Here is a 24,472-nt window from a genome sequence, read left to right as displayed (position 1 = left end):
AAAACCATGCTGACTGTCCTTAATCAGTCCTTTCCTCTTTAAATGCCTGTAAATTCTGTCCCTCAAAATACTTACTCACAACTTACCCACTAACGACGTTAAGCTCACCAGCCTGTGATTCCCAGATTTTTCCCTGCAGCCCCTCAACAAATGTGCAACATTTGCCACCTCACCTGCAGTTGTCAATGATTCAAATCTCTCTGCTAGGATACCCGCAATTTCCTCCCTAGCCTTCCTCAACGTCCTGGGATACATTTGATCAGGTCTTAGATCATAGCACCCCACAGTGCAGAAAGAGGCCCTTCGGCCCATCGAGTCTGCACCAAACACAATCCCACCCAGGCCCTAGCCCCATATCCCTACATATTATACCCACTAATCCCTCTAACCTATGCATCCCTAGACACTAAGGGGCAATTTCTTAGCGTGGCCAATCAACCTAACCTGCACATCTTTGGACTGTGGGAGGAAACCCATGCAGACATGAGGAGAATGTGCATACTCCACACAGACAGTGACCCAAGCCAGGAATCGAACTCAGGATGCTGGAGCTGTGAAGCAGCAGTACTAACCACTGCGCTATCGCGCTGCCCTAGGTCTTGGGGATTTATCTACCTTGATGCGCTTTAAGACTTCCAGCACCTCCTTCTCTATAACATGTACATTCCTCAAGGCATCACTATTTATTTCCCCAAGTTCCCGAACACCATGCCCATTCGTAAAGGTGAGCTTTATTGAAAGAGATACTTCCTTTATCCACGTGTCTTACCAATTGTGAGATTCTTCAAAGGTCACCAGTGGAGCCCTGGAAAGATCTGCAGGCAAAAAAGATTCAGTGCAGCAGTATCATACAGAGCAACTGGCATTGGATTGCCAGAGTCTGTGCAGCTTGGGTTCCTCATGGAGAAGGTAGCAAATATGAGCTTTCACATTCCTAGATGGGCAAAGGCTCACTTTGCAATGACAATTGTTTATCAAACTGTGTCATTGCAAAGTAAGCTTGCAAATGAGATTGCTGTCCTTCATCTGGGAGACCAGCTTTCAAGCTTTTTCTATTGCTCACAAAATCCCACCTATCCTTACCACCTCCTAATTACTTTCCCTCCTTCCATAATCTAAGCTCCTCCTGTTAACATTGAGCCCATCACTGCCCATGTGGATACTCCTGTTCTTCCATTTGTACCAGCTAGAAGGTAGCCTAATTATCAATCCTTAAAAGGAATCATGAGGAAAAAAATCCCACAAAATTGCTGTGGGTTCACCCAGCAACTGGTCACACCATTTTTTTTTTGGGAGTGACGAATATTCCTGAACCTAAAGGGAAAATGCTGGAAAATCTCAGCAGATCCAGCAGCATCTGTAAGGAGAGAAAAGAGCTGGCATTGAGTCCAGATGACCCTATGTCCATGCCCACAGTAATCTGCTTACATTCTTGAACCTCTTGGCCCCACAGGAAGTCCCAAAACATTTGTGTGGCCATCTCCATTGGTTCTTTTAAAAGGTGGTTAATTCTACTCACTATCTGGCGCAAACGAAAGGAAGGAAGAAAGAAATAGAATTATTGATGTAGGAGACCAAATTCGTATCTTTAACTAGTTGCCTAGGTGAGCATGCCATTCAACCAGGAAGACAACCACTTAAAAGAGAGGGGCAAACGCACAGGCAGGCATCTTGGCACCAGGACACTGCTCTACTAGATTCAAATTTCATTCAATCACTCAATGCCTTTCTCAAATTTGAGACACAAACAGAATTGTTCCCTACCCTGTTTGAATCTCATTATTAGCACAGATACATCACTAAATTTCATTGGTGGCAGATTACTTTCTGTGCAACATCTTTATCTTAAGAGGTGTCATGTGCAACACAGACATTTACAATTCAAAACAAACTTAGAATCATAGAATACCTACAGTACAAAATGAGGCTATTCAGCCAAGACTGCACCAACAGCAATTCCACCCAGACTCTGCCTATAACTCAATGTATTTACCCTGCTAGTCCCCCGATACTAAGGTACGGTTTAGCTTCTGGATCAAAGTTCCAACATGCTTCTATATAGTTTGTATCACCAGTTCTGTTCAAGAAAGGTTGAGAAATGTTAGCATTTTTATATTCTTGTGTGGTTCCTGAGGGGGTTCGAGGGCAATCTTCCTGGATCCTAAAAGAGAATCACTTGTGCAGAAAAATTAAACCAAGATTCTATGCTGCCAAATTTCCACTCTAGTTTATGACTGTTTGGCAATTGACTAGTCAAATCTTGGAGTAAACTGCTTTCTGTACTGCAGTGCACGAATAATTTTTGAATTGTGCATTTGTTTGCTGTTTTCATGATCATAATATATCATTGTTACACAACGGGAAGATCTTCAGCGTCTGGAGAAAATTGCCATCAGTTTGATCAATTAATTGCAGTTATACATCCTCTCCTAGCAGGCCAGCACAGCAGTACACTTGCTCACTGTGAAACCACCTGGGTTTCATTTCAATGGAATGATCATGAGGCAGCTGGTGATCCACCTCCCTCTGCCAGGCTACCGTTCAAGTGGGGAAACTGAAAATCTACCCGACATCTCCAAAGAAATAGCTTTCTGACATGATGTGCAAAATGACAGGGCTCCTCCAGTGCAGAAGCGGTAGACTTGATTCACTTTTCTGCAGGACCGTGAACTATATAATTCAAAAGTTTACTCTGGGGAAATTGCTGTTGGTTTGATAAATTAGTTGCAGTTAAACATCCTTTCCTACCAAGTCTGCTTGAAGCTGTTTGAATTGAAAAGAAGCCCCTTCTATTATGGCAGACATCATAAAAATCTTTATGAAAGTCTCAAATTATTGCTAGAAAAACAATTTTAAAATCCAACATTTTATGACCCATTTTGATTAGATACAGCTGGGCTTTGCTCACTCTTTTCCTAACTTGTTTTATAGAAATACGTTCAGAGATGATCTCTGCTTGATAGAAAATGTCAGTGTAATTGGTTTCATATTTGACATTCTCTCATTTCAGAATGGCTTAACAACTTGCATTTATATACTGCCCTCAACATGATTAAGAGTCCCACACAGGAGATTTATGTTTATGGAACAAAACAATGAGTCAGTTTCTTTTTCATTTGTTCATGGGCTGTAGACATTGCTGGCTGGGTTAGCATTTATTGCCCTTTCCGAAATACCCTCAAGGTGTGAGCTGCCTTCTTGAATCACTGCAATCCATGTGATATAAGTACTTCCACAGTGCTATCATGGAGGGAATTCCAATATTTTGACTCAGCAAGAGAGTGAAGGAACGGTAATATCTTTCCAAGTCAGTACGATGAATAGCTTGGACGGGAGTTTTCAGATGGTATGTTCCCATGTGTCTGCTGCCTTTTTCCTTCTAGATGGTAATCGTCATGAGTTTTGAAGGTGCTGCCATGGAACCTTGGTGAGTTCCTGCAGTGCACCTTGTAGATGGTACATACAGTTGCCTTGTTATCAAGAGCAGATTTGATTTTGATTGGATTTATTGTCACATGTATCAGAGAAACAGTGAAAAGTACTGTTTCTCGTGCGCTTTACAGAGAAAACACTGTGCGCAGAGGAGACGGTGCAGAATATAGGGTTACAGTCATAACTAGCGTGTAGAGCAAGATCAGCTTAACATATTATACATCCATTCAAATATCTGATGGCAGCAGGGAAGAAACTGTTGTTGAGTCCTCACCTCACATAAGATGTTAACGTAAAAGCTTAGACAGATTTCAAAGAAAGAATCTAGAGGAAGAGAGGTAGAGATTGGGAAAGGATGTTCGGAATACATTTCACTGTGGCACTGAGGGAATTCAGCATGGTTAGTGGTGCCACATTTTCAATAAGAAGGTCAGTCAAGATCTGTTCTAAGAGGACATATAAGACTGCTCGAAAAATTTTGATAAAGCTAAGGAGGGAGATCTTCTGCAAAGTAACAATCACTAATGGGCTGTCACTCCGACTGTACCTTTCTGCACCCTGACACAACTCTATATTTACTGGAATGCCTTCCTTTTAGTTTTCTAAACTAAAGAAAAGTTTAAATGTGCAGATGAATGAATGAATGGATAGGGCATGCAAGATGGATCAGATATGCAGGACGTTGACAGGACAGCAGATGGATGGGTGAGTTGGTATGGGTAGTTGGGTTGGGTGAGCGAGTCAGATTGGACTTGGGAGATAGTCAGGTGGGTGGGCCAGAGGTCAAGGGCTAGTTGGGTACAGTAAGCAGACTGGACCTGAGGAATAGGCCAGAACAGGGCAATTTATGTCCCACCCAACATTTTTTTCCCAAATTACAACCAGCACAATCATATTAATCTCAATTACTGGTTATGGGGAATTGCTCTGCACAGAGTGATGAATTTGAACATAACATTGACGTACTTCTTGCTTGTACATATTATCTGAAAGTCAGTGTGTGCATGCAAATTCTTCATTTCACATTCTTCCCTTATTCTATTACGCCAGTATAAAATTGTCATCTTAGACTTTTTCTTTTCAATTAGGATCTTCTAGTGCAGTGCTTCCCAACCTTTTCTTTTATATGGACCACTAGTTAGTCATCAAAAGCTTCTGTGAACCACGGTACACGCAAGCTATTTTAAGCATTTTTTTAAATAACACAGCCCATAGCTGTCAGGAGTAAAACTTGCATTTCAATAAGTATGAAAAACACAGCTATTTCTAATAGTTTATTATGCACAGTCAAATACATTGCACTCATCACAGTACATTCACCTGCAGTAGGCCTATCAGTGAAAACAGGTAACCTTTACCTGATGTGAAGGCTGGTGTTATTTCACAAACGTAAAAATTTGAATGTCAGGTTCCACGACTGACGGTCTCAACCAGAGATCTAGTTCAGCATCAAGTTTATTCTACTATTTGGTTTTCAATGTCATAACCCCGGAAAATCCAGTTTCGCAAAGGTAGGTTATAAGAAAAGGCATCTGAAACTTCACTAACTCATTGGATAGTTCTGAATATTCCAAAGCAACCTTAAGCCTAAAGTCAGTCAGGTAGTTCTATAAAAAAAAAAGCCAGCTTTGTAGCGCTGTCACAGGACAGTTCCACAAGGCTGTCTTGTTCTTTTGTGGTCAAGCTTGCGATGATGTTATCATCGAGACTTGCAAAGGGATTTTGCATTCAGTTGAACTGTATGTTGGGAACAGGGAAGTACTTGCATAGCTGTGTCTTCAAACTTTGCAGGTGCGCTACGATGTCCTGTTTCACACTGTTTGGCATCTGACAGGTTAACAAGCGAGTCATAATATGATCGGTCAAGTTGTTTGACTCATTTCTATTTTCTTTACCATTGTTTCCATTTTGTCCTCCACATGATTTTCCCTGAACACAGATTGAGACCATTTAAGTAATCGAACATATTGAGCGTACGTGTCAATTTGGCAAGTCATTGAAGCATTGTGAGAGTTCAAACTTTAAGCCAAGTAAAAGAATTCTCACTTCATCATGCAACTTGAAAATACATGCGAGTACCTTTCCTTAGGAGAGCCAGCAGGTCTGTACGCAGAAATAGTTGATGGCAATCCCTGCCCATTCTGGTCAGAATTGCAAATATTCGCAATTTCAGTGGATGGGCCTCAATAAAACTGATCATTTTAACTGCTTCCTCCAAAATGGGCCTAAGTTTAACAGGCATTTTCTTCGCAGCTAGTGCCTCCCCATTGATGCTGCAGTGAATGGTTACTAGCATAGCCACTACTCTTACGTGCATAACAATCCCACTGTTGACTTAAAATTGCATGGGCCCCATCTGTGCTAACTCCTATGCTTTTGACCAATCAATTCCATTGCAAATACTAATGATGTGGATAATGCATCAAAGCTTCCTCCAGAGGTCTCCAGTATCACAGGTCTTCAGCCAAATCAATTCATTCTAGGTGATATCAAGAAATGGCTGAAGATACTGCAGTTCCTATGGGTCCTGATAATATTTTGACAATTATACTGAACACTTGTACTCCTAATCGAAGCTTAGGAGAGAGTACAAAGAAGGTTCACCAGGATATTGCCTAGTCTTGAGGATGTATGCTATGAGGGGAGAATAAACTAGGAATTTTTTTTTACTGCAAAGATGGAAGCTGAAGGGAGACCTAGAGGTCTACACAGTTATGAGAGGCATAGACAAGTTGGATAGTCAGAGTCTTTTCTCAGGGTAGAAGTAGCAATGACAAAGGGACACAAGATTCAAGGCGAGGGGGGAAAAGTTTAAGGGATGTGCAAGGGAAGTTATTCCACAGAGTGGTGGGTGCCTGGAACATGATGCCAGAGTTGGTGGAAGCAGGCATATTAGCAACATTTAAGAGACATTTGGATGGGTACATGAATAGGGAGGGAATAGAGGAATACAGACCAAGTAAAGGCAGAAGATTTTTTAAAAGTTTAGTTAGGGCATCATGATTGACATTAGTTTGGAGGGCCAGAGGGCCTGTTCCTGTGCTGTACTTTTCTTTGTATGCTCCTAAGCAAGATTTTGCAGTTCAGCTGCAACATTGAAATCTCCCTGGATGCAGGTAGGTAAAAGCAGAATACATCGAACCTGCCAATTACGACCCAAGTCCACTCTCAATCATCAGTAAAGTGATGGAATTGTCATTGATAGTGCCATCAAGCGCCACACTCAGCAACAACTTGCTCACTGACTCACAGTTTGGGTTCTGTCAGGGCCATGTGGTTCCTGACCTCAATGCAACTTTGGTCCAAACATGGAGAACAAAAAGATGGATGAGGTCAGTGGAGATCAATTATCTCACTCTGGGACATTATTGCAGGAGTTCCTCAGGGTAGTGTTCTAGGCCCAACCATCTTAAATTGCTCAATGATTTTTCCTTCATCATAAGGTCAACCGTGGAGATGTTCACTGATGATTGCACAATGTTCAGCACCATTAAACACCCCTCAAATGTTGAAGCAGTTCGTGCCCATAAACAGCAAGATCTGGACAACATTCAGGCTTGGGTAGGTAAATGGCGAGTAGCATTTGTGCCACATAAATTGCAGACAATGACCATCTCCAACAAGAGAGGATCTAAACATTACCCCCTGACATTCAATGGCATTACCATCACTGAATCCATTATTAACATCCTGGCAGTTACTATTGACCAGAAATTGAACTATACCAGCCATACGAATACTGTGCTACCAGAGCAGATCGAAAGCTAGGAATCCTGTGGTAAATAACTTACCGCCTGACTCCACAAAGCCTATACACCATCTACAAGGCACAAGTCAGGAGTGTCATGGAATACTCTCCACTTGCCTGGGTGAGTACAACTCAAGAAACTTGACACCTTGATGTATTGCTGCAGCAAACCATCAAGGCTCCTTCAACATCACTTTCAAACCACCAAAGGTTAAGGGTCACAAGGGCACACCTGAAGTTCCCCCTGCAAGTCACTCAGCAGCTTGATTTGGAAATGTATCAACATTTCTTCTGTTAATGGCTCAGTATCCTGGAACATTCTATCTACCAGTGCTATGGATTTATTACACCACACAGACTTCAACGGTTTAAGGCAGTGGCTTACCACCACCTTCTCAAAGGCAATTAGGGATGGCAATTAATGCTAGCATAGCTAGCGATACCTACATCCCAGGAACAAAATAAAGCTCTCTCATAATTACACTTTCAATTTGTATTAGTGATTTATTTTATGATAAAGAGTTCATTTTCATAAATAGCAGCTTAAGCTTCAACCTTTCATGGAAAAGCAATGGGGTTGGTTATCAAGTTGCAGTTGGTGATGTTTGTGGTCATCAATGGAGATGAATCATTAAAAGATGGAGATTTCATTAGTTTTTAGGGTAGAGTGTATTCCAGTAGGGTTGGAGTGTGTTACATCACCAATGGATTTCTGAATTGTCTGCCTCTCCCTACCTGCTGGATTAGGGACAAGTGGAATGCCTTATCTGTCACCTCGTGGCTGATTTTTTTTTAAAACATGAAAAGCTGGAGATAGAAGGAGAATTTTGAGGTCTGCATTAACCTGTTGAAAGTTTAGAAGTGTATTGACTACCGGCTGGATCGCTACCGATTTACTATCCTGCACACTCTCCAAGAAGTTTTCAGTCTCCTAAATGCCCTCCCTAACAGCAACCGCGTCTCAAGTCAAAAGCCCTAAGCTCAGACTCAAAGAACAGAAAGCACTTGCTGGCCAACGCACATGGTTATCCAGAACTGCGTGTTGTCATTCCCACATAACATAGGAATGACAAGCAATGGGTCTCAGCTGTCCCATCATTTTACTTTGGAGTCTGTTCATTTAGGTTTGCAGTTTAGTATCTCTATATTTCCCATTTATTCAACTACTTGCATTAAACAAATAGGTGGTATGTTAATTTGGATCAATATTACGTTGATACCCCCTACCCAGTTCATTTTAATATTATTCCTTTAGATTTATTTATTCCAATTTATGTATTTTCTCATTTGCTGGCAACCATTAGTTTGAAATACTTCACATTCCCTTCTCTTTGCATCAAATTCCTGTCACCACACCATTTAGCGTATTTACCCAGTGTTGTGTGCACAGCTTTATTGTAAAAATGAGTGATTTTTATCTTAAGGCGATCAGAAAACGTGCTTTTGTGACGAATATTTGTTGATCCGCAGTTAATTTAATTAGATTTTTTATATTGGAGTGCTTTCAACACAGTATGACAAACTGACAAATGTGACAATGCCAACATGGAAATTCCTGCTTCTTCATCATCCTACACGTTTCAGCCAAGCGTCACAGGCATTTTGCTCAACGAAGTTTTATGGAAATTAGAAAGTCAATGTGCTTCTAAACTTTCAACACGTTAATGCAGACCTCAAAATTCTCCTTCTATCTGCAGCTTTTCATGTAAAAATAAATCAGCCACAGCATGCTACAGTGCAGAGGGACCTGGGGGTCCTTGTGCATGAGTTGCAAAAACCCAGTCTGCAGGTGCAGCAGGTGATCAAGAAGGTGAATGGAATATTGGCTTTTATAGCGAGGGGGATAGAATATACAAGTAGGAGGTTTTGCTGCAACTATACAGGGTACTGGCGAGGCCGCAGCTAGAGTACTGTGTGCAGTTTTGGTCGCCGCACTTGCAGAAGGATATATTGGCCTTGGAGGGAGTGCAGAGGAGGTTCACTAGGCTGATACCAGAGATGAGGGGGTTGGCCTACGAAGAGAGACTAAATAGACTGGGTCTGTACTCGGAGTTTAGAAGGCTGAGGGGGGATCTTATAGAAACGTATAAAGGTAACGAAGGGGATGGATAGGGTAGAGGTGGAGAGATTCTTCCCACTTAAATGATAGCAGGACTAGAGGACACAGCCTCAAGATAAGGGGGGAGCAGTTTAGATTAGAGTTGAGGAGGAACTTCTTCACTCAAAGGGCGGTGCATCTCTGGAATTCTCTGCTCGTTGAAGTGGTGGAGGCTACCTCACTAAATATATTTAAGTCACGGGTAGATAGGTTTCTGATAGACAGGGGAATTAAGGGTTATGGGGGGAAAGCGGGAAAGTGGAACTGATCCACTTCAGATCAGCCATGATCTTATTGAGTGGCAGGGTAGGCTTGAAGGGCTAGATGGCCTACTCCTGCTTCTATTTCTTATGTTATGTTCACAGGCAAACAGATAAGGCATTCCACTTGTCCCTAACATTAAACAAAGGCCTCTTAATATAGATTATATTGAAACATAGAACTTCTGTGCTATTCAGACTTCAATGCTAAAAGAATCACAACATTATAGACAGTAGTGGTACTTGTGGTTTAAGTCAGCTTTCATGCTGATATCACATCTTTACCTTGATTAAACTTGCACAGGCAACTTAAAAATCTGTCCTTTTGCAATAATAACTAGCCTCAAAATTCAACAGGGAATCTGATAAGATTTGCATCATCTTTTCATCAATCTGTTCTGACAGTTTCTCGGCAGTTTTGAAAATACAAGCAGAATGTTGGCTGATGCACAATATAGCTGTTTTTTTTACTTGCACCAATATGAATAGCAGCCTTTAGGTAGCAGACATCAAGAAAATATTTACTTAACAACTGTAGGCTCCGTTTTAAATTCAGCATTCTTTCCCTCACTATGACAAAGTTTCCCATTCTTTACAGAAGTCGGGTCACATTCTGCTAGACTGATTTCATGGTGTCCATCAATTATTTTTAGAAACTGCCCAAAAACCTATTATAGGCAAAACTGCCACTTACATTCAAACAGATTTACTATATTGATATCTATATTTTTGTAATCACAAGGTCATAATGTCATCCTGAGCCAGAAACAAAATATGGTAAGAAAAAACCTAATGGAATAGTGCAAGTTAAAATGTGCAAAAATTTATCTTAAGTTTTACTATAGAACCCAACTTCTTTCCTGTCACCCCACGACTGGAAGTTGTGCCCTCAACTGCCTAGGCCTCACAGATAAGAATTCCCTCCTTAAAGCCCCACACCTCTCCTCTTTTTGTGCTCTCTAAAATAGAATTATTATACCAAGCTTGTGGTCACCCCTGCTGATATTGCCTTTACTACTTAGGAATCCAGTTTTTTTTAAATGATGCTTCTGGAAGTGCCTTGGGAAGATACTCAGATTTAAAAGATGCTCTATAATGAGTTGTTGTGATCATAGAACAGTTACACAGAGGAGGCCATTCAACTCAGTGTCCTTGTAAGAGCAACTGAGTTAGTTCCACTCCCTTGCCTTGTCACCATAAACTTAGCGTACATTCTCTCTTCAGGTAATTATCTAATTTCCATTTTGAAAGCCACAATTGAGTCTGCTACCACCACATATTCTGGCAGTGTACTCCTTGTGCTCATCACTCATTGCATAAACAAGTTTTTCCTGAGATTCTTTTGCCGATTACCTTAACATCATGTGCTCTGGTGCTGGATCCTTCACCAAAATGGGCAGGGTTATTCTGTATCTATTCTACTCATCTCTCATGATTTTGCTCACCTCTTATTAAAACTCATCACAACCTTCTCTTCTCCAAGGGGAATAGCCCAGCTTCACCAATCTATCCATGTAAATTAGGCCCCTCAATTCCAGAAGCACTCAAAATTTTTCTACATCCTCCCTAATGCCTTCTCAACGGCCTTCCTCAATCATTGGACACAGTACTCAAATGGGGAGGAAACTAGAAGAATTGCCCTAAAAATAGGCTTTCCTATTTTCTTTTGACTGGGGATTACACCTCTCCATTCTTGGTCAGCATTATGGTGGGACCTTGGGTGCTTGAGCCATTGGTGACTTGTTGGCACTAAAAAAACCTCATGTCACAGTTGATGGCTAAGTGCAGGAGATTCAGCAGTTTCTCCACCCACTATCTGTTCTTTAGGTTGTGGGTTTCTGCTGGACCTTTTCAGCTGTCTGTGGAGCTGGTTCCTGGTTCTTGAGTTGGGTTACTGTACAGGTTCAGTAAAGCTTTGTGCTTGCAGCTCATCAGCTCCTGGATCTCCTGGTCATTCTTACCAAACCAGTCTTGGTGTTTCCTGGTCAAGTGACCAAGCATTTCCTGGCGCTGATTATAGATGCCTAGAGGGCAGACTGCGAACACTCCGCATCTCTGAGTCACTGGGAGTTGTCTGATAGCCAGTGAGGCACTGGCTCAATATGGTTCTCTTTTCAGGGTCTGAGTGCCTCAATATTGATTTTCCTGTGACACTGTTTCTGCTGACTTTGCTGCTTTGGGGCTATGTTGATGTTGATTACTAAACCAAGTTGATGGTGGCTTATCTGGCAGTCATCAGCTCCTGTCATAGCACAGATGATATGCATGTTCATGCAGTCCCTCACTTGGATGAACAGTTTTTTTTAATGTTCAGTCATGGGACACAGGCATTGCTGGCTGGCCAGCATTTATTGCCCCTCCCTAGTTGTCTTTGCCCAGAGGGTACATAGAACACTACAGCACAAACAGGCCCTTCGGCCCACGAGTTGCGCCGATCACATCAATACCTACCAATCCACAGACCTATCTATAACCCCCAATCCCATTAAACCCCATATACTCATCCAGAAGTCTTTTAAAAGACCCCAGCGAGTTCGCCTCCACCACCACTGACGGCAGCCGATTCCATTCACTCACCACCCTCTGAGTGAAAAACTTACCCCTAACGTCACTTCTGTACTTGCCTCCCTGCACCTTAAATTTGTGTCCTCTCGTAGCAACCATTTCAACCCGGGGAAATAGCCTCTGAGAATCCACCCTATCTATTCCTCTCAACATTTTATAAACCTCTATCAGGTCGCCTCTCAACCTTCGTCCCTCCAGGGAGAAGAGTCCCAGCTCCCTCAACCTATCTTCATAAGGCATGCCTCCCAATCCAGGCAACATCCTTGTAAATCTCCTCTGTACCCTTTCAATAGCTTCTACGTCCTTCCTATAGTGAGGCGACCAGAACCGCGCACAGTACTCCAAGTGAGGCCTGTCAAGGGTCTTATAAAGTTGCAGAATTACCTCCCGATTCCTAAACTCAATCCCTCGATTAATGAAGGCCAGTACACCACACGCCTTCTTGACCACATCCTCCACCTGCGAGGCCGATTTAAGAGTCCTGTGGACCCGAACCCCAAGATCCTTCTGCTCTTCAACACTGCTAAGACTCCTGCCCTTGATAGTGTACTCGTTCATCCCAATGGTCCTGCCAAAATGGACCACTACACATTTATCCACGTTGAAGTCCATCTGCCACTTCTCCGCCCAGTCCTGCATCCTATTTATGTCCTGCTGCAACTTCTGACATCTCAAGGGTACTTGAGAAGGGTACTTCTCAAGGGTACTTGAGAATCAATCACATAGCTGTGGGTCTGGAGTTACACATAGGCCAGACCAGGTAAGAATGACACATTTCCTTCCCTAAAAGGACATCAGTGAACCAGATGGGTTTTTCCAACAATTGACAATGGTTTCATGGTCATCAATAGATTCTTAATTCCAGATATTTTTTTATGGAATTCAAATTCCACTATCTGCCATGGTGGGATTCAAACCTGGGTCCCCAAAACATTAGCGAAGTTTCTGGATTAATAGTCTAGCGATAATACCACAAGGCCATTCCCCCCTACCCCCAAAACCAACCACACACACACACACACACACACACACACACAAAATGGTATACTTGTTAGCAACGGGGGCAACCACTGGGGATTCCTGCACTGACTGCCTTCCCCTTCTAGCAATCACTCATCTATCTGCTGCACTTTGGATGTCACCACATCGTCAAAACTCCTGTCAATGACAAGCTCAATGTCACTTTTCTATTCATCAGTTCTATGACTGTTCTTAGCTAGAGCAATATAAAACACAGCTCCTTATCAGACACTGTTCCTGTAACCTTGGAATGTGCAGGATTATAGACAACTTAGATTTTTTCCAAGTCAAATTCTATTTTAGGTTAAAATGGTTTGCGGACCACCTAAATGCTTGAGGTACAATACATTAAGAGCCTGTATCAACTGCCTGGGAAGTACATGACAGCTCTCCCCCAGATTTATGAGAATTACTTTTCACATGAAAATACTTGGTAATGAGGGTATATTAGAAATGACCAAACACACACACACCTCCTCGCAAAGACAGGGCAGTGACCCTAAAATGAATGAACCTTTGGCTGGCTCTCTAGGACTCTTAGCAAATGTTGTCCCCTTGTTCAAGAAAGGGAGTAGAGACCATCCTGGGAATTATAGACCAGTGAGCCTTACTTCTGTTGTGGGCAAAGTTTTGGAAAGAATTATAAGGGATAGGATTTATAATCATCTAGAGGGAAATAAATTGATTAGGGATAGTCAACACGGTTTTGTGAAGGGTAGGTCGTGCCTCACAAACCTTATCGAGTTTTTTGAAAAGGTGACCAAAGAGGTGGATAAGGGTAAGGCAGTTGACGTGGTGTATATGGATTTTAGCAAAGCGTTTGATAAGGTTACCCATGGTAGGCTATTGCAGAAAATGCAGATGCATGGGATTGAGGGTGATTTAGCAGTTTGGATCAGGAATTGGCTAGCTGATAGAAGACAGAGGGTGGTAGTCAATGGGAAATATTCAACCTGGAGTGCAGTTACAAGTGGTGTACCTCAAGGATCTGTTTTGGGGCTACTGCTGTTTGTCATTTTTATAAACGACCTGGATGAGGGTGTAGAAGAATGGATTAGTAAATTTGCTGACGACACCAAAGTTGGAGGAGTTGTAAACAGTGAGGATGGATGTTACAGTTTGCAGAGGGACACAGATAAGCTGCAGAGCTGGGCCGAGAGGTGGCAGATGGAGTTTAATACAGAAAAGTGTGAGGTGATTCACTTTGGTAAGAATAACAGGGGTACAGAATATAGGGCTAATGGAAGGACTCTTAGTAGTGTGGACGAGCAGAGGGATCTCGGGGTGCATGTGCATAGCTCCCTGAAAGTTGGCACCCAGGTTGATAAGGTTGTTAAGAAGGCGTACGGTGTGTTAGCTTTTATTGGTAGAGGGATTGAATTTCGGAACCGTGAGGTCATGTTACAACTGTACAAAACTTTGGTGCGGCCGCACTTGGAGTATTGTGTACAGTTCTGGTCACCGCATTATAGAAAGGATGTGGAGGCATTGGAAAGGGTGCAGAGGAGGTTTACCAGGATGTTGCCTGGTATGGTGGGAAGGTCTTATGAGGAAAGGCTGAGGGACTTGAGGTTATTTTCATTGAAGAGAAGAAGGTTACGAGGTGACCTGATTGAGGCATACAAGATGATCAAAGGATTGGATAGGGTGGACAGTGAGCGCCTTTTACCTCGGATGGTGATGGCCAGCACAAGGGGACATAGCTTCAAATTAAGGGGTAGTAATTATAGGACGGATGTCAGAGGTAGGTTCTTTACTCAGAGGGTAGTAAGGTCGTGGAATGCCCTGCCTGCAGCAATTGTGGACTTGCCAACTTTAAGGGCGTTCAAATGGTCTGTGGATAGGCATATGGATAACATTGGAATAGTTTAGGTTAGAGGGTCATTGGATTGGTTCCACTGGTCGGCGCAACATCGAGGGCCGAAGAGCCTGTACTGCGCTGTAATGTTCTATGTTCTTAAATCCAAAAACCTTGGATTTTAATAGCAGGAGCCAAATGGTTATACTGAGATCCTTGCTCTGTACCATACAATGTCTATAAGGCTGGATTCAAGGCCAAAGCCTTGGCTTGGACCTCAATATTGAAGGAAACGTTCACCTTTTTATGTAAGAAGGGAGTAGGAAATCATATGCTATGTGCTAAAAACAAAAAATATGATTCCCCAGCACCAAAATTGGACAACTTCCTATTGCATTCAAAGGACGCTTGAGTAGTAGAACTTTAAAGTAAAAGTCTAGATCAATTATCTATTATTTTCTGTGCTCCATAATTCCCACAGTCCATTTTGCACATGCAAACATTATTTAGACAGAAAAAAAAAAGAATTTTCAGGCAATCTTTCACTTGTATAAACACCTAAAACAGGAATGGTTGCTGACGGGCAGCTTTACACCCAAGGCAGCTGACAAAGCCCAATTGCACTTTAACAAGTAAACTTTCTGTGCAGAATTCAAAACAGCTTGTAATTGAATCTGCAGAAGGAATGCAACCTTTCCTGCATTCAGCCAAATTGGACAGCCACCAAAAATGTGCACTTATTCTGCTACCCATTCATCGTAATGAAAGCATCTTGGCAACTTTACATAGACTGCTGAGTTTAATGTTTTCAGCTTCCGCTAACTTTAGTAATTGACTGGCTGGACATATTAGCAGGAGGACTAATATCTTGAATGGTTAGCAAAACTTTTATGTATAGGGGGACCAGGAGTTCCTCCAGACACAGGTTCAGATGGCACTACGAACAGATAGTTGTGACAATCAACGACAGATATCTAGCTCCAAGGAGGAGGGCGGCAGTGACACAAGGAAATTCAATGACCACACAAGCAGTTAAGGTCAGTGAACGCATTGTCAAATGCCATATCCTACCATCTGTATTCTACATTGCTCAATTTACCATATCCCATCACTCATCTATCAACAACCTCATCAACCAAGACTCATATCCATTAATTATGTTGTTTGCCGCATCCTCGCGCACTCAGCATTGCTGCAAGCCTTACATGCACATCTCACAGCTTGAACACATTTACAACTACTTAATCATATTATCCAAATACATTGCACAATGACTCATTTCCTCTGTGCTAGCAGAGGAAGGTGGCACACATCTGGAGACAGCAGCAGCTAACATGCAGAACAAGCACAAATGCATGTCCTTACTCCAGAGGAGGAATGGTACTTGCCATAACTGAGACCATGACCAATGGCAGAGCTCAAACCATTGAAGTTGACAATATCCTCACACCCAACCCTTTCTTCCTCACACCCCACTTCCCCCTCATTGCATTTTCTCTTTTGAGCAACCAACAAGAAAGCAAAGGACAGCAGGCACATGAAAACATCTCCTCCAGGTACTCTCTAAGCCAGCCTGATTTATAAAGAAATAAAGAACATAAGAAATAGGAGCAGGAGTAGGCCATCTAGCCCTTCGAGCCTGCCCCGCCATTCAATAAGATCATGGCTGATCTGTTGTGGCTCAGTTCCACTTTCCCGCCCTCTCCCCATAACCCTTAATCCCCTTTCTTATCAAGAACCCATCAACCCGCTTCTTAAAAATATTTAGCGAGGTAGCCTCCACCACTTCAACGGGCAGAGAATTCCAGAGATTCACCACCCTTTGAGTGAAGAAGTTCCTCCTCAACTCCGTTCTAAACCGCCTCCCCTTTATCTTGAGGCTGTGCCCCCTAGTCCTACTGTCTTTTTTGAGCAGGAAGAGTCTCTCCACCTCTATCCTATCCATCCCATTCATCATCTTATACGTCTCAATGAGATCTCCCCTCATTCTTCTAAACTCTAACGAGTACAAGCCTAGTTTATTCAGCCTCTCCACATAGCTCAACCCCCTCAACTCCGGTATCAGCCTAGTAAACCTCCTCTGCACTCCCTCCAGGGCCAAAATATCCTTGCGCAGGTGCGGCACCCAAAACTGCACACAGTACTCCAGCTGCGGCCTCACCAATGCCCTATACAGCTGCAGCAAGACCTCCCTACTTTTATATTCAATCCCCCTCGCTATGAAGGCCAGCATCCCATTCGCCTTCCTGACCACCTGCTTGCTGCACCTGCAAGCTGGGTTTTTGCGACTCATGCACAAGGACCCCGAGGTCCCTCTGCACCGTCGCCTGCTGCAGTTTTTCGCCACGTAAGTAATAGTCCTTCCTACCATTCTTCCTACCAAAGTGGACCACCTCGCACTTGCCAACATTAAATTCCATTTGCCATTTCCTGGCCCATTCGTCCAGCCTATCTAGATCCTTCTGCAGACTCTCCACACCCTCCGCACAATTTGCCTTTCCCCCAATCTTGGTGTCATCAGCAAATTTCGACACCCTGCACTCGGTTCCCTCCTCCAGATCAGAGTAACTTCATTGCAGTGTTAAGCCTTACTCTCGACTAATAAATAAACTTTAAAGATAGTGAATTGGTTCATTAAAAAATGTCAGCAGATGTCAGATTGTGATGATACAAATAAAAAATAATTAATAAGTTATGGCCAAATTATTGAAATAAAAGTATAAATAAATAAAAGGATTGCACAAATTCTGAACATATCAGTATACAAACAATTGTGCGTTATAAAATGCAGGTCTCCTTAATTTACAGAATAAAATGAAAGTCTACAGCACTCAGTTTTGTTGAGGTCCACAGGTCATATGTTGTCTCATTGGACGATACCAACTTGGAATGACATTGGCAGTCCTTCACAGTTGCTGGGTCAAAATGCTGTAACACCCTTCCTGACAGCAATGTGTCTGTACCTACACCACAATGATTGCAGCAGCTTAAGAAAGAAGCTCATTACATCTTTTCAAGGGCAAGGTAGGTTTGCTAGCCTAACCAGAAATGCCCATGTCTCAAGACAGAATATAAACTACGGTGCAATACGGAAAGTAGCAAACCAAAACTCTACCACCATCATGCATTCAGATATCTCAATATTACCTACTCATTCAATGATAGAAGAGACAGAACACAGTGATAGAACCATAGAAGCCCTATGGTGCAGAAGATAGTCATTCAGCCCATCCAGTCTGTGTCGACTCTCTGAAACAGCACAAAACCCACAGCACAATCCCTGTAACTGAGCATTTACCACGGGCAATTTACTAAACCTGCACATCTCTGGACCATGGGACAAAACCAGAGCTCTTGGAGGAAACATACACAGACACGGGGAGGACGTTCAAACACCAAGGTGACAATATCCTCACACCCAACCCTCTCTTCCTCACACTCCACTTCCCCTTCATTGCCTTCTCGATAGCCCATCAAAAGAGAGAATGCAAAGGGCAAGCAGGCACATAAAAACCTGTCCTGCAGATACCCCTCCAAGCCACACCGCAACCTGATTTAGAAAGGAATAAAAAGGAATTTCACAGTAACTTCATTGCAGTGTTAATGTAAGTCTGACTAATAAATAAACTTTAACTTTAAAGATACTGAATTGGTTCATTAAAAAATGTCAGCAGATGCCAGGTTGTGATGATACAAATAAAACATAATTCATTAGTTACAGACAATTATGAAATAAAAAAAATAAATAAATAGAAGGATTGCACAATTATGAACAACTCAGTATGCGTTACAAGTATAAAGTCACCCAAGGCCAGAATTGAACCCGGGTCCCTGACGCTATGAAGCAGCAGTGCTAACCACCAGAACACAGAGATGTTAACAATATACCGTTAATCAATTTCTGTCACACAGTCAGAAGCTCAGATATGTTTTTAAAATTCATTTGCAGGATGTAGGCATCACCAGCTAGGCCAGCATTTATTGCCCATCCTGATTTGTCCTTCAGAATGTGGTGGTGAGCTGCCTTCTTGAACCACCGCTGTCCTTCAGGTGTAGGTATATAGACCATTTTCTAGATAAGAACAGAGACAGAATTTGTACACGGTGAGATACCAGATAAGAATGATCTGCAGCCAGGACAAGGGCCGAGATGGAAGTAAGTACCAGCTCATCAGAGGGAGAGGCCACACAGAAATTCCACTGTGGAGAATTAAAATACAGCAGTCTATAGAAGAAGCCTGATATGCAAGCTTTGTGCATCGAAAGTCTGCTAAAAAAACCTGTGTTCGACGATAAGGAGAATGAAGGAGTCTAACATCAGGACTTTATGCAGAGCTTGGATTCCATCTATTCCAAGATGGAAGTGATGGCAAGTGCCATCTAGTTCAGATTTCTGCCAGATTGGTTCAATCTGCAACTGGATATTCTAGACATTCAACTACTTCAGATCATTCACAAAGGGCATTTGAGGTCTCCTCTACTAAAAGTCAGCAGTCTTCCTGCAGCAATGGGGTAACACTGGATGGCAGTACTAGGGTAGGCAAAGGTAGAAGGAAGATAGGCTCCAAAAAAAATGCACAAGGCTGATTAGTTGAATTCTATATGAAATATTAGCCTGACTTTCTTTATAAAAGGAGTGTTTGTTTTGTGATGACTGTTATTTATGCATTGCGGCCAAATAGATGTTGTGATGGGCACTGATGTGGGCAGGTAAGGTGTAAGACTGCTGGTGAAGAGGGATTTGTGATTGTGGTTACTGGCACCATAATTGGAAGAATTCTTCACAACTTCCTCTTTCTTCTATTCATGCTCCTACTCCTTAGCTGATAGTCAAAGCTAATTACAAGAATTGTCCCCTCATGATGGCAAGGTCATGCAGATCAAGAGAAACGATGACACCTGCTCGAAGTACTGCAGGGCATTTCCTGAATGATCCAAGTAGCCAGACAGTTGCCCCAGCACATCAACTACCCACCCTGTTACATTTCATGTGACAGCATGGCTTCCATTGTACATATGTTGTGCACACGTGTGTGGGTTGTGCACCAGAACCAGCAACCAAGTCTTCAGTGGAAAGCCTTTTTCATCCAGTAACCATTCTTCTGTTTGTTGTGGTGGCTAAAATGCAGCTGGCATTGTGAATTGCCAAAGAATGGCAGCATTGCAAATGTTGTCAGGACACCTGCCATTAAGATGCATGATTCCCTGCCAATGATCACATACCAGCTGCACCATGAAGGAGTGAAATCCTTTTAAACTCCAGTGGATGGCACAATGGTTTTGCTTTGCAATGTGAATGCAGTCAGTGACACCTTATACCAAGAGGAATCTGCAAGTCTAGCAAAGACACTTACTTGTTCCACATGCATATCTCTGGCAAGACAGGTTGAAATATTGCTAGCTGTCATTGAGAGTCACTGTAACCTCCCTTAGGCAACAGTGATGGCAAACTGCAACAGGCTGCAAATATCTCCACCTTTAGCTGGAAGGAACTGAATGCATGCAAGAGCAGGATTAGGCCATTCAATACATCAAACCAGCTCTGTCATTCAATTGCATCAGCATGGTTACCTTTATAGCCAGTGGAAATGCTTTCCTTGCCCTGCAGTGAAATTATGGCTGAAGCAGGCAGCAAATTTCAATAAAGACATCAAAGAGGAGGCATCTCAAACACTGTTCCACACTGAGTTAGGAGAATTGTTGCCAGGTGCGTATAGGGCCTCCTGCTCAGAATCCTTTGTCCCATCATACACATACTTCTTTCAACAATATATTCTTTCAATACTACATTCTACTCATGATTTTTCAAGTCATACAGCATTCTAAGGGGGAAGCATACCCATCTGGAGAGCAATTGATTTATGCAGAAACCTTGAAACGAATAACATGTCCACAAGCACCTGCCAAACTGCTCCTTGTATATTTTTGCAACTTGAAACAGCTAAAGAAAGCACGAAGCACTTATAGAATAGTACCAAAAGCCTGAAGAAGGCAAATGCAACAAACACAAAAGCAGATGATGATTCCTTTAAATAGGTGTGGTAGGAGGAATCCTTTCTGCTGCTTCTCCACATTCAGCTGTGCATAATTAAGAGGTGGCATTAACTGGAGCACTGAGCTTCAAAATGGCACTACTGACATTAACTGACATCACAATCCACTTGCTCTATATACATCCAGCACTGTTCGCTGTGCCGCTGCTAACACCCTCACTAATTTGACACCCAAACGTACATAAGAACATAAGAAATAGGAGCAGGAGTAGGCCGTCTAGCCCTTCGAGCCTGCCCTGCCATTCAATAAGATCATGGCTGATCTGAAGTGGCTCAGTTCCACTTTCCCGCTTTCTCCCCATGACCCTTAATTCCCTTGTCTATCAGAAACCTATTACCCGTGACTTAAATATATTCAGCGAGGTAGCCTCCACCACTTCAACAGGCAGAGAATTCCAGAGATTCACCACCCTTTGAGTGAAGAAGTTCCTCCTCAACTCTCATCTAAACTGCACCCTCCCCGACTTATCTTGAGGCTGTGTCCTCTAGTCCTACTATCCTTTCTAAGCAGGAAGAATCTCTCTACCTCTACCCTATCCACCTCCTTCATTATCTTATACGTCTCTAAGATCCTCCCTCATCCTTCTAAACTCCAACGAGTACAGACCCAGTCTATTTAGTCTCTCTTCATAGGCCAACCCCCTCATCTCCGGTATCAGCCTAGTGAACCTCCTCTACACTCCCTCCAAGGCCAATATATCCTTCCGCAAGTGCGGCGACCAGAACTGCACACAGTACTCCAGCTGCGGCCTCACCAGTACCCTGTACAGTTGCAGCAAGACCTCCCTACTTTTATATTCTATCCCCCTCGCTATAAAGGCCAACATTCCATTCGCCGCTATAAAGGCCAACATTCGTAAGTGGCCAAATAGGGTAATAATGCACCTAATTTCTTGCCCAAGATCTGTTCGGTCTAGGATAGAAAATCAAAACTGTTGGCCCTTGAACTCAGACATTTAAAATATACCAAGGAATCATTGGAATTTGCAGTACAAAAATAAGCCACAAAATTGCTCAAAGAATTATCCACTTAGTCTAAACCTTTGCCCCTCATTGCAATTTAAATTTTTAAAATAATATTTGATGTTCCTGCACCATTATTTAACATTATAACCAGTAGAAAATATACTTTATGTTGTGAAAATGTTCCACTGAAGAATATTATAGTATTTATACCAATTTTACAACAGGTGGCAGAATTGTTAAAACCTCTCCTGTCTATTAAGTAGTAACAAAGGCAAAGGTACTGGTTGCAAAGGAGGTTACATTTAAAAGGGCTTTTATTTGCTTAGAAACTGATTTCTGGTCAAGCAATCCCTCCCTTCCCTTCTATAGTCACCCCACACTCCTAAAAATAAACCCTCAGCCTAACAATCACTAACACTGCTCTATTAAATTCAAGTGCAGGTCTAAAGATACTCTGACCTCTGAAGGAAGAGCCCAAACTGGCAATAAGCCAGTGGACCCACTGATAATTGAGGCATACAAGATGATCAGAGGATTAGATAGGGTGGACAGCGAGAGCTTATTTCCTTGGATGGTGATGGCTAACACGAGGAAACATAGCTTTAAACTGAGGGGTGATAATTATAGGACGGATGTCAGAGGTAGGTTCTTTACTCAGAGGGCAGTAAGGGCGTGGAATGCCCTGCCTGCAGAAGTTGTGGTCTCGCCAACTTTAAGGGCATTCAAATGGTCATTGGATAGGCATATGGATAACATTGGAATAGTTTAGGTGAGGGTTATTAGATTTGTTCCACTGGTCAGCGCAACATCAAGGGCCGAAGGGCCTGTACTGCGCTGTAATGTTCTATGACCCCGACACACAGACTCATCCGCAACTGCGACCCCAAGGACATCTACTTACCGGCCTGCAAAAAATAAAAAATAAGGTTACTTTAATAAACTGGATACAATACCTCTGTCAGCCGATAACATTGCTCAGCAGTGCACTCTGCCTTGCTGGTTGGATTGCTTAAAGCAAATATAATTGGCTGCTCATTGAAGCTTGCCATATCTTTGAGGATCTGCGCTGTAAATGCGCCACCAATTGCAGAAACTCCTGGAAGAAACAGTCAGATGGAATCAATGAGCAAGATTCTATTCCATGTACAAAAACAAGAAGTCTCACAACATCAGGTTCAAGTCCAACAGGTTTATATGGTATCACGAGCTTTCAGAATGCTGCTCCTTCATCAGGAGAATGGTCACTCACCTGATGAAGGAGCAGTACTCTAAAACAGCACTAAAAGAAAATGCAAGGAATACAATATTATAATAAAAGTTAAGTCTGGAAGACAACACTTTTTGACTTACACTGGACAGAATTCATACGAACCATCAATAACTATAAACAAGATGATCAACTTCCCACACCCCAAAAAAATTCTGGAAGGAAAAAAACAATGTAGGATCTGCCTGATTATTTCTCTTCAATGAAAGCTTGAAGTAAGGTTTTAGATTCACGCTGACCTTTCCACAGATTGGTACTACCGTTGGGGTAGAAGTCAAGTATCTAAAAGAAGCAAACAATGCTACAGAATTTTTAATTCATTCGTGGGACACGGGCATTGCTAGCTAGTGAGCATTTATAGCCCATCCCTAGTTGCCCTTGTTCTGAGGGCAATTGGGAGTCAACTACACTGTTGTGGCTCTGGAGTCACATATAGGCCAGACCAGATAAGGACAACAGATTTCATTCCCTAAAGGACATTAGTGAATCAGATGGGTTTTTCTGGATAATGGTTTCATGGTCATCAGCAGATTCTTAATTCCAGATATTTAAATTTTTTTTTAGTAACTTCTAATTCCACCATTTGCCATTGCAGGATTTGAACCTGTATCCCTTCATCCATGAGTGCAAGACTAGATAAATGTAGTCTCTGAAGCTACTTACATTGAACAGCTAGAGGGTTGAAGTCTCAGTCAAGTGTCGATATCTCTGATATTCAACCCAAACGAAAAAACAGCAGCCGCTACTCTGACCGTTGCCAATGGTTTAAGACTAATGGACTTAATTTGCCTCAATGTATTTTTCAGTCGATAAAAATTTCTGGAGCACAACAATAAATTACCAACACAATATCGGCATACAAAAATATTTAATAAAAAGTTGTTTTTTAAATAGCAGTACCAACTGGGTTAGAAGTGAACTCTGAGTAATCCCTCTTTATATGGTAGTTTTCATTAACACTTTGCTATTCAAAACAGTATGAAAATTATAATGAAATTCAAATACAAATCATAGTTGTAAACAAGTGTTTCAGAGTAATATTGCTCAAACACAAATTACATGAAGGGGGTGAATTACCATAACATGTTAATACTATGATTTGAATGAAAATACAGGGTAGAATTTTTGTTTTTCTCCTTTCTCTAAAATTAAAATGTTTGTTAAACATGAAAATAAACCTTCAGAAAGTTCAGGCTTTTACATAGCCCCACTGGGCATGTTTTCAACAGGTCAGGCACGTAAAATTGGGCAACGTCAACCCAGCC

The 24,472-nt window shown here is 42.2% G+C and overlaps 1 protein-coding gene across 1 annotated transcript in view; it reads right to left on the bottom strand.

Moving 5' to 3' along the window:
• Window positions 1-24,472, bottom strand: part of me1 (malic enzyme 1, NADP(+)-dependent, cytosolic) — a 468,354-nt gene that overhangs the window by 39,873 nt on the left and 404,009 nt on the right. The window contains exon 11 of the mRNA XM_080192688.1: window positions 22,894-23,036. Within this exon, the coding sequence (XP_080048814.1) occupies window positions 22,894-23,036 (143 nt within the window). The remainder of the gene's footprint in view (window positions 1-22,893; window positions 23,037-24,472) is intronic.

This window comes from Carcharhinus amblyrhynchos, chromosome 7, assembly GCF_965287045.1.
Source record: "Carcharhinus amblyrhynchos chromosome 7, sCarAmb.v2.hapA, whole genome shotgun sequence".
In the NCBI taxonomy this organism is placed as follows: Eukaryota; Metazoa; Chordata; class Chondrichthyes; order Carcharhiniformes; family Carcharhinidae; genus Carcharhinus; species Carcharhinus amblyrhynchos.
Note: the sequence above shows the minus strand (reverse complement) of the source record. Positions and strands in the feature narration are given on the sequence as shown.